This window comes from Rhagoletis pomonella, unplaced genomic scaffold (assembly GCF_013731165.1).
Source record: "Rhagoletis pomonella isolate Grant_MI unplaced genomic scaffold, Rhpom_1.0 Rhpom_scaffold_00013, whole genome shotgun sequence".
NCBI lineage: Eukaryota > Metazoa > Arthropoda > Insecta > Diptera > Tephritidae > Rhagoletis > Rhagoletis pomonella.
Genome location: NW_023458567.1, coordinates 24,238,405 through 24,250,093, shown reverse-complemented (window position 1 = coordinate 24,250,093; position 11,689 = coordinate 24,238,405). Strand labels below are relative to the sequence as shown.

General features: G+C 33.4%; 1 protein-coding gene across 1 annotated transcript in view; it reads left to right on the top strand.

Moving 5' to 3' along the window:
- LOC118749028 (leucine-rich repeat flightless-interacting protein 2) overlaps window positions 1-11,689 on the top strand; it is a gene marked incomplete at its 5' end in the record, with an annotated part of 81,185 nt that overhangs the window by 53,651 nt on the left and 15,845 nt on the right. The window contains 4 exon segments of the mRNA XM_036483831.1: window positions 5,267-5,566; window positions 9,640-10,003; window positions 10,080-10,235; window positions 10,296-10,480. Coding sequence (XP_036339724.1) covers window positions 5,267-5,566; window positions 9,640-10,003; window positions 10,080-10,235; window positions 10,296-10,480 — 1,005 coding nt within the window.

The following is an 11,689-nucleotide window of genomic DNA, read 5'->3' as shown; positions in this document are numbered from 1 at the left end:
GATGCGCCTAAAAGATGCAGCGATTTCTATTCTCAAGTCACATACCTGATGACAGTACGAATGGCAATTATAATAGGGAGGTTCTAGTTTTTTAAACTATAATTTTATTATTCTCACAAATAACAATATTTTGATGTAGCATTTATGAATTTCTACAGACTAGAATCGAAGGTAGCGTTTTAATTTTCTGGGCTTGAGATACGTTTTTTTTTTATGTTAGTGTTTTCTAAGATTTTATTTTTTTTTATTTTGAATACACTCTTTTTCTTTATTTCTTTTCTTCAAATAACATAGCTATTTGCCCCTACTTTTAGTATTGCCCGCTAATATTTACAACGCGAAGAATAATAGAGTTACTCAGTGACTTTTACATAGCGTTAAAACGTCTGTACTGAACATTCATCCACTTCACACTTCCACTCGAGCAATTGGCCGTGTAAAAGTTGCAAATCCTCGACTTTGGTGAAGTAATTTCATGGTATATACTTTGCATTATGTCGACTTTGGCGCCTTCTCGCCGTTTTCGTTGACAATTAAGTTGCCAAAAAGCACAGGTCGATCATATTAGGCATAAACGAAAAGAAAAAAATTTCGGAGCAAAATTTAACTTGGTATCGGGTTTCGATACGAATACTTATTTTTCGATACCTACTCAGTACTTGGTTCAAAAGTATCGATGCCAAACTTACTTGGTATCGAACGAAAAGTATCGAGTATGTACTTGTATTTACTCGAATCGTTTCATTCCTAGGTGAGGGTAGGTAGATAGACAGAACAATAATGTTCTGGTGTTGGTTGGAATGAATTTCCGTCAGCCATTGTCAAATTTGGTTTGGAGACAAAGCAGTGTAATTTTTCTTTCGGAAAGACAATTGGCCTTATCATGAGTTTCATTTTCCCCGAACCGGTTCACTTTTCAATTTTGATTTCCATATATTTACTATGAGCGGAATAAAAATTTTCGGGTGAAATTTTTTCGGACGAAACTCAGGATAAGGCATATATAAGGATATAGAACAATCCTAGGGGGTGCCGGCATTAAAATTCCGACTTTATTTTTTTGGACCACTCTAACGGCCATTCATTCGACCAACCTTATACAGTTTTTCTTGTTTTTGTCTTTTTTTATACAAAGCCTAAGAAAAAATACACTTGAAAAAGACTTGCGTGCCAAATGAACTTTTCTCTCAAACACTGCTGGCAAATGTAAATAAGGATTAAAATTTAAAAACTAATTAATACAACTAAAGTAAAATCTGTGGAAAATTAACAATAAAATACTTCTTTCGCAAAATCTACATATATATGACCCTTTTATTTCTCAAAAAAAAAATTAGTCCCCACGCTGTATTTATTTATTTCAAACTGTACATAAAACTTGCATAAATGTATTTTAAGGAGCATACTATCTGAATCGAACTTTCAGTATTTTCTGGTAATATATCTTTAAAAGTATTTGTGTGTGGGGATTTTTTATCTTGATAAAAGCATTTTTAAGATGGCTTACAACCAGTATGTTCGTTGCATTGGAACGCAAATATGCTTAAACAATTTTAGAAAATTTGTTTTTGTTATTTATGGCCTTATAACAATTATATTCAGCAACAAGTGCGTAGGCAACTGGCTGAGTCAGCTGGGGTCGTCGGTTCGAATCCCGCTGAAGAAGTTTGATGAGGATATATAGCTATCACTTCTACCATTTTTTCTAATTATTGTTGCTTTTCCACAATAGTTTTTCATTAAAAACGGCCTCAAGCTCAATAAAAATTGTTGAATTGAAATAACACAGGCCCAGCGGCGGATGCAGAATTTTTTTTGGGGAGGGGCGGGCTTTCCGAGAAATTTTGTCACTTATACTTATTACTTTAAACGAGTAATTAGGACGATCCAAAATAACTAACCTTGCGAATTTATGGCCTTAAAATTACCTATTTACTGAGAAGGAAATTCTCCCATTTGGAAACATTTTTATTTCTATTTTAAAAGGTGTCGGTGGCATTTGGAAAATTCTATGTAAATAACATGTAAAAAAAATTTGTTTTCATTAAAAATGGTGTAAATTCTGAACCATTAAAAATGTTATAAAAGAGGGATACAAGTTTTTTTCTGGGCATATTCTTGTAGGGCATTAAATTCTCTAAAAAAATACCCTGAAGTTGGTTGTCTTAGGGGACGATTAAGAGTATTAAATATGGTAATGATATTGCTGAACGAGGTATAGCATTGATACAAAATTATAATCGAACTTTGACGAAAGACGAAGAACAAAAGCAATTAATTACTTTTGCAAGTAATACCATGTTCTGACCGACAACGAAAACACCTTGAAAACGAGTTTTGGGATTGTGGGCTGAAGGCTGTTCACACCGACTGTTGGTGTTTTCGTTGACATTTCTTTCATCCTTTGTTTACAGTTTTGCTACACAAAAACAAAACCAAAATACTTTTCCTTCAATTTATTTTCATTAACAACCTTTTACCTCCATTCTTACTTTATTTTGGCCAGCCATTTAACAATAAATCCGAAATGACGTATTAAAGTAGATAAAATATGACTTCCACTTCGATAAATAATCGAAAAAAACTAGTGCAGACACCGATTGGAATGAGTGGAACGTGAGTTTTCAAGTGGTTTTCAGCGAAAACTAGTTTTCGTTTGACAGATTTTACATGGACGAAAACACAAGTTTTAGGTCGAAAACCAGTTTTACCAACGAAAACATGTTTTCGATGTCGGTCAGAACAAGGTATAATACAATGATAGTTAAATTATTTAAAACTAAATAGTCAAAACTTGTTAATATGTGGTGGTCTTATAATTATGCAACGCAGTTTACTATTAACTTGCCTGACTTGTGTTTAGAGAAACTTTGAACTGTTAATTTATTCGTTATTTATTTATGTAAAAAAAAAAATTGTGTTTTCAATTGAGAATTTGCCCTCCTGGAATGTTAAAAAATTCTGCTCACCTTACATATATGGATGTCTCCTACTGTGGTGTTCAAGTAATTAAAAATTTACGTATGGTGGGTAATGTGGTATTCTAATGAATTAACCAACCTCTTGTGTTCCAAACAAACTCATATAAAATCTAAAATAATTTTCTATTTGAATAGTGTTATTGAGCTTTGTGCTATGATTCTTATTTTTTTTTTTTAGAAAAAAACGAAAAAATCAACAAAGTCTAACCGGTAGAAGTTTTAGCTCCTATTTCGGAGATCACCACATCTCCTCATCAGACTTCTTTCTCTAGACTTCAGCAGGAATCGAACCCGAATCATCGATGTGCAAAGCCAGTGACGCTAACCACTGAGGATATGCACACCCTGTAAACTCTTGATGCTAATCCAATAATTCTATTATCCGACACTTGATAAATGAAACAGAAAATTTACTTTGCAATATTGACAGTTTTTTCTTTCTAAATAGTTAAAAAGAAGCTTAAAAATACGGGATCACATGTTTTGGGCGACTTAAAGGGAACCAACTGTTTTACTTCATATCTGTATTATAACCCCGTTTTTTTAAGTCATCACATGTTAAGGTGATAACAGACGTTGTAGACTTGCTATAATTGAAGATAGGCGACTATACCACATTTCACTCCTATACTATGCTCCTCTACGCATTTAAACTTCTGCACAAGTTTTGACTATTTATTTATTTTATAGCCCATTCAATATTGTTGCAAGTTTGCGGTAGCTCAAAATCCTTTCTTTCGTATAAAAAGTTTCGAACAGGCTTTGTATGGAAGAAAATGCGTAATACCGTTAGCAAAAGATTTCTAAAAAACCAACAATGTTTTTGAGCTAAAGCATTGTTCACTCAAAATCGGTAAGCGTTCCAGCAATTCCTGTACAGCAATTGCTTCGATGTATTAAAAAGTTGCAATGCAGATCGTTAGACAATAGATCTACCATTATGAGGTTTAAATTTCATAGTACTGGCTTTTAATTTGACAGTTTTATTCGTGTTGGAAGTGGCTGCTCAAAAAATAATGTTGAACAAATTCGTTGAAAATCCGACATTCTCGAGATCAAAAATCCAATTAAAATTAAATATACCAAAAACTTCTAATTTCCCTCCAAAAATCAATGCTTAACTAACAGAGTAAGCTAATCATCAAAAAAAATCATTTCGCACCAGCTTAAGGATAAGGCTCTTTACCTCAATTATAAAAAAAATCGGCTTATCAGAAGAAGATCGCGCGAAAGAATTGGAAAACGATTATCCACAGTTCAGCGAATGGAAGCTATGGCAAGACTTAAACCTTATCGAGTTATAATATATATATATTTCTGTTAGATTAAATAAATTTGATAACAAAAATCGCATCCGTTTACTTTACCCCAAATATTCACACCAAATGTGGTATTTTTTAGCAATGACTAAAAAACATGTTTAAAACTTGACTCCCACCTTAAAAGTTTTAAGCTAAAAATAAACAGGGTGATATCCTCTTAAAATTAAATTTATAGAAGTTTTATATGAAATGACGAGAGAATGGAAACAGACTTATTAAAACTCGATCAGACTCCGTAAAGGGCCATATGACCACAGAAATATGCTGGAAGGAGCGCTTGCATAAAGTGTTAAGCCATTGTATCTTTTACTTTAGACCTTCAGTAAAGTTTTGGTAGGTTTTAAAGAAAATTAATTATTCACAGGTAACTTTAAATCGGTTTGAAGCCAAAGATATGAATAAAGTTCTGGAACTCTTCAATTTAAAAATAAGTCCTATTTACGTCAAATCAAAAAATGCACGGTATCTATTCAAAACAAAATAAGTAGAGATGCGCGAAATATGAAAAAACATAAACTAAAGATAGGTTAGTGGAACAAGTTGATTACTCAAGTCTCTAGAACGGGTGTTCAGAAAAATTTTATCATTATCAAAGAAATTGTCTGTTATTTACTTATACAAGCAAAATATGAAATTTCGCTAACATCTATCTATAGTGGAATACTTCCCTTTATTTTTTCATATATTAAATATTATTTTCTGAAAACCTGTTAAAAAGATATAACCCATTTTATGCGTACTGATTTTGAGTGAACAATGCTTTACTTCAAGCTTGCATAATATTACACTGGAATTTTAATGGGTTATAAACTGCCTAACCATTTTTTCTATAAAAATACGTTTCTAAATATATTCGTATTTGTAGAATAATTTTTGACATAAAATTCGCATTCATATCCTTTAAGTTGCAACATAAGAACATGGATGGAGCTAATATGCATGCATTTTGTATTTCAATTACAGGCTGAGGCCCGTTTGGCTGCTCGCCGACAAGCACGCGCTGAGGCACGGGAAATACGAATGCGAGAATTGGAACGGCAACAAAAGGAACAGGAGCAGAATGCGGACCGGGTATTCGACATGCACAATGTATCCGGCATCGATCCATTGTCGCGATCACGACTTGCCACCGGGGTAGGAAGCTCGCCTTTGGGTGCGGTGCTTAACAGCACACGCGCTAGCTCAATGTCTTCACGGCGCAGCAGTGAGGATTCATTAGAAGAGGAAGGACGAAGCCTGCGAGATATACGACACGAACTCAAGGTAAGTAAGCCAAAAAAAGTTGTGTGTGGCTTCCGCGCGCGTCTGATGTGAAACTTCTTCCTATGAAGCATATAGCTCACCGTATTATTACAGTATTTTTCCACATAAGTGGCGTTTTCACAGTGGGGGGGTTAACTCAAATTCGCAAGTTAACTTTCAATTTTTGTACTGAAAGCCTGTAGTTAACTGTAAAACGGCCTTATGGGAATTATCTTAATTTTCAATATCAGCCTCAATCTTAATCTAAAGCTTAATCTCTATCTTAGTCTTAGGGGTCTATTCTGCGCTAGTAACAAACATTCTGTAACTGGTAAATAAAGTTCCTGACAATTTTTAAACCCTTTTCGCATTCTGTGCACTCTTCTAACCGGTAAATTTTGTTACCATGTCATAATAACAAAATATTGCCCAGTGAAATATGCAATAAAAGAATTTCCACAAATATTCATATGCAGCTGAATTGTAAAATATTTTGACTGCAATTGGATTACGTAGGTACCTAGAATCGGGGTGACAAGGGGTAATACATTTTGCTGTTTACAACATACTTGGGATAGACCTGTTAATCTTAATCTAAATCTTAATTTTAATCTTGATTTAAATTTTAATCTTAATCCTAATTTTAAGTTTTATCCTAATTTTATGCTTAATCTTAATCCTAATCTTAAGCTTAGTCTTCTACCTTAATCTTTATCTTATCCTTAGTCTGAGTCTTAATCTTAATCTTAAGCTTAACCATAATCGTAATCTTAATCTTACAGAGCACAAAGAAGTTTCACTTTAATAATAATTTTTCACATATTTAGTATCCCAGTAGATAATTTCAGGAGCTATAAGGCCTTCCAAAAGGCCTTCTTGAGAGTCATGAGGCCTTCCACTCTACATTCCTTTATTTTTTATATGGAGTGGCACAAATTGAAGGCCTTCTGCTTTCGCTACCATAAAAGGCCTTCCATCAGCCGGATTCCAACATTCGCTATCGCTAAAATGCTAAAATATGCTAAAATGCTAAAGCTAAAATTGTATCCGAATTTTTGCCGATCTCCAAAAATTGTGATTCTGGCCTCCCTGTCGCTAAAAATTATCTATCCTAAGTTTTAGTACCTTATCCGGCCGCAAGTGTCGCTGTGCAGCAACTGCAGCTGTCAAAATTTGTTTCCATTACAATGATGATAAATAATGGAAATAAATACTACGTTTGAAAATACCTAACTTACTGTTTATATCAGGGCTGCAAACCGGTTTTGAACCGAACCGTCGCTTTTTTCGGGTTTCGGACCGAACCATGAACCGAACCGTTCTTATTTTTATATGCCAAAACCGAACCGAAACCCATCCCAAAAAAGTGGTTCGGTTCCGTTCAAAATGAAAATCCACTACAGCATTTTTCAAGTTTTGTAATACACAAATTTGTCTAAAAATGCAACCGGTATAGTAAAACTGCAAAATTTTTTTTTGTGTAATGGCAACTCCGCGAGTTGTAATTTCGTCCATATAAAGAATGCTTGATTTTTTTTCTTATATGAAAAAAATGCTTAACAACGCCAGCAAAACCAAATTTCAAAAACTTAATTTTTTTAGTTCTGATTGAAAAGTTTGGAGCTTTGTTGCAACGTTGTTGAAGTTGGCAGTTTTTCAAATTTTCATACAAAGTTTGAAATTTGAATTTATGTGCTTTTTATTATATAACGAGCTATACTTTTATAAAAAATTTGTGGACATTAAACCAACAAAAGAAAAATAGTCAAAAGCCGCACTCATATTATTTTGACCATAGGTATACTTGTACATAGACCTGCATAGTGTAAGCTCCAACCAAGGCGCATCAATTACAGGTGATAGCGATAGAAGCTATGCTTCTTCTTATGAGCACGCTTGTGTCAAATTATAGTCTGTTTTGCTATATTTACATATCCGCGTACACATACACATATACGTATATATATACCCTGCAAACAAATGCTCCCGAAATCTTTAAGTGTCGGAAATTTGTTACGATTCTTTTAGAAATCTGTAAAGAAAAACATATGAGGCGGTTGATAAGAACTAGTAAAGAAATTTCTGTACGATTTCTTAAAGAAAATTCTTAAAAAAAATTGTGAAACCTTTCATAATTCTCTGAAATCCTGGTATGCAGGGTATACATATACACACGAATATGAGTAGATAAAAAAGATGGTGATGACACAAGGAGTTCATACCAACGGTAAATGTTGTTTTTGTACGATTGCTACAACCTGTAGTTGTTGAATCATGGCTCCAACCTACCGTAAATTAGGGTTTCAATATTAAGCCAAGATTTTGAGGATCAATTCAAAATTCTGATTAAGCTGTTTTGTCTACCCGACTAGCTAGGCTCACCATTTGTCCAAACCTTAAAAAGTTTATTAAAATGTGTCTAATTTCGCCTTAATCGTGTTGATTTTAAATAATTTTTTTGTTGAAGGTATTATGCATTTTCTTCCATACAAAAAATTTAAAAATTTAAAAAAAATTAAAAATTGTCAATAATCAACTTAAAACTTTAAAATTTTTCCTAGAAATTCTTATTAAAATGTTTGCAGTTTAGATGAAACTTTGCAGAATATTTATAATTTTTTCACAAAGTTTAAAACTTGGACCTTATATGGTTAAAAAATTAAACATTAATAAACAAAAGAAAACTTGATAAAATGTCGTGTCCCTATTTATTTTTCCACCACTATTCTAGGGGGTTGAAATTCGATTTTATGCTACAAACAGTTATGCGAAATTTAGTTTAGCTTTTTTGAAAATAAACACGAAATTCGATTTTTTCTAGAAAAATTCGATTTTATCCGAATTTTAGCACCCCAAAGCTCGATTTCGAAAATTCGCCATTTTGGAACTAAAATTCGATTAAACTCGAATCTCGAAGCTTCGAATATCGAATCCCTACACTATATATGTGGATATTTGAATTTGATCTCAGTAACAAAGCCTTTAATATTCATATTATGGATTTGTCATATTTTTGTAATATTTGTATCCTTTAGCATAAAGAAATTGAACCATTTGAACCGAACCGAACCGTGGTTCAGAGATACTCGTGAACCGGTTCTTGAACCGGTACAAGCTTTTTCTAAGTGATTCTAACCACTGAACCGAATACACCGATTTTTGGAGTGGTTTGCAGCCCTGGTTTATATGAAGGTGAAAACTTCTTTTTCAGTATTGCCTGATGATAAAAAGTCAATCACATGACCATAAAAAAGAAAATAAAGTTAAAAATGCCAACGTTGGTTTAAAAAAGGACAATGAGATGACCATCGAAAAAGAACATAAACCTAATAGCAACGTTTTGCGCTTATTTGCAAATAATACACTAATCAATATTTATTTGCGTGACTTAGTTATTTGCAAATAAACAATTAACTTTGTGTTTATGCGGAAAAGTTTTTATATTTTGTAAAATTGTAATAAATAAGTAATATTCGCAAAGAAGATTAAGGAACAGCCTTCACAAAAAAAAGCAAGAAAGTCCGTATCCCTTTCAGGAAGTTACAGCGGTCAGTGGGCAAGGCTTTTAAGTAAATGTGTCACAAAGCAGCATTATCATTTTTATTATAGATAATATTGGAGGACAGTTAAGTGTTTTATGAAGACAACACGCCGAAATATTTTTTTAAATTTAAGAATTTCAATATAGCTATAATTAATCGATTTATGAGAACATCTAAAATTCATTCAGCATTTTTTGGCGATGGAGTTTTAGCTATAGCGAAAGTTGGAATCCGGCTGCAGAAGGGCTTTTGTAGGACGTATTTCAGAAGAACTTTTGGAGAAGCTGCTTCTTTAATTCCAAAAAATCATACTTCTTTAAGGTATTTATTTAAGGTTCATATCAAATATGTGTTGGTGCAATATAAAATGCATATTTAAATTTAGATAATATAAATTTACGCATTCACGTAAATTGTAAATAGAAAGACCTTTTAGAAGCCATGCAGGCAAGCACTTTTTTCAGCCCTTCTTGGGTAGGCCTTTCAGAAAGGCTTCACTTAAGAAGGCCTACCTAAATTACCTTGTGGGATGCGCCACTTCTATTTTTTCAGGATGTTGAAGAGAGATTTCGAAAAGCAATGATAGCCAATGCTCAGTTGGATAATGAACGTGCCTCACAAACGTATCAAATACAACTGTTGAAAGATAAGTTGGAGGAAGTGGAAGAAACATATGCGCAACTTCAGCGGGAATTCAAGGAGAAGTCCCGAGATTGTAATGCGTTGAAGAGAAATTTGGATAAGTTAAGTGAAGAGCTTAAACTGGTGCAAGGCCAACTCACTGAACGGGATAAACTTATCGCGGATCAGGGTTTAGTTATTGTGGCCATAGAGAATGAAGATGGTACCGATGCAAAACGTGCTCTAGTCAGTGTAGAGAATGCTCAGCTGTTAGGTTCCGTGCAAGGTTCATTGGGTATGTGTAAATCGCTGGGGATATTGGGAAGTCGTCCTTCTAATTATTTTTATTATTATTGTTTTTTTTTCTTTAGATGTGCGACTGAAAAAATTCAGCGAGGAAAAACAGCAGCTTTCGGCGGAAGTGCAGCAACTGCAGGAAACATTAGAGAACTACAAGAGTCAAGGCAAGGGTCGGTCAAATTCGCTGAACGGACCATCTGGGTCCGATGAAGACTACGAAGCACAAAGTAATTATGTGGTATTTTTGCAATTGTCCTTGTTGAGTTATATTGATGTTCCTTTATCAGGGGAGGCGAATAAAATAATATCAGATTATAAGTATAAACTGCAGAAGGCTGAACAGGAAATCGCCAGCTTACAGGCTAGTTTAGCTCGTTCAGAAACACAAGTCATACGCTATAAAAGCACAGCTGAAGCGGCTGAAAAAGCAGAAACTGAACTTAAAATAGAGCGGAGAAAACTGCAAAGAGAGGTAAGAAACAATTACACAGTGTAATATGTTCAAGTATTTAGTTTTATATTATATTAAATAATATAAATTGAAATTTCTCCAATTCAATATAGGAACTATTAGTAATACATTTTTGGGATGAATGTCATTGTCAATAAATATGAGTAAATCGTTTTTAGTTGCCAAAGGCAAAACCCCTACATGCACAGCTTCAAAACCGAAAACAAAATGATTTCATAAAAAAACTATATGGTGGACGGTACAGATATTAATTTATAACTTTATAAAATGTATGTGCTTTGTTTCCTACTCACTGATAGCCGATTTCTAACTGTTGTGTAGAGTGTACATCGAAAAAGTATTAGTTTAGCGGTATCGCAACACTAAGAAATTTAATACTTGGAATATGGAATAGCATAACAAAGAAAAAATTTAAAATTGATTATTGATTGATTGATATGATTGATAAACTACTTACAGGTATGTTCTAAAAACTACCAAAAATATCGTATTTTTGAAAATATCGATGAGTTTTGTGTGTGGGAGTGCATTTGATATCATAAAAACACGTTTCCAAAAAAATTTATGTGTTCTGACTAATTTCAAAACTATTTAGCTAATTTATGCGTTGATTTCATTTGTTTCAATTGCGTTAGATGTTACATAACAATTGTATTTTTAAATACTAAAAAAATTTATTTCTTCAATATTTGTGCCTAAATAGTTGGACATTTATGGGCGGATATCAAAAGAAATATAATGTGGTTGTTCACGCTTGCCTGGTTATCAGGTTATCTGGTTAAAAATAATTTTTCTGTAGTGTATTTTATTGATGTAAACTGAATAAAAAATATAGCCACATAACCAGATAAACTGTTAACCAGACAAGTGTGAACCACCACAATGTAAACCACGGAACAGGAAATACTTAAAAAATAGTATGGGGAAAAATGCCGTCATCGTTTACCAAAACAAATGGTGAATCGCGATGCCTAGCGCTTAAAAACTGTCCCAGATGCAGCAGAGGTCTTAGGGTGTATTAAATAAAAAATATATATATCATTACAACGCTTTTATCAACTTGCAATGTTGTGTGTCCAGACACCATTTATAGCTATAAAACCTTTGCGTTGCAAAGATCCTATAAAAAAGTCTAGACATCAACCTCGTCGCCTGGTATCATTTTAAACTCTGGAGGTAGATGTCGCCTCGCCGGAAGTAGTAATATAT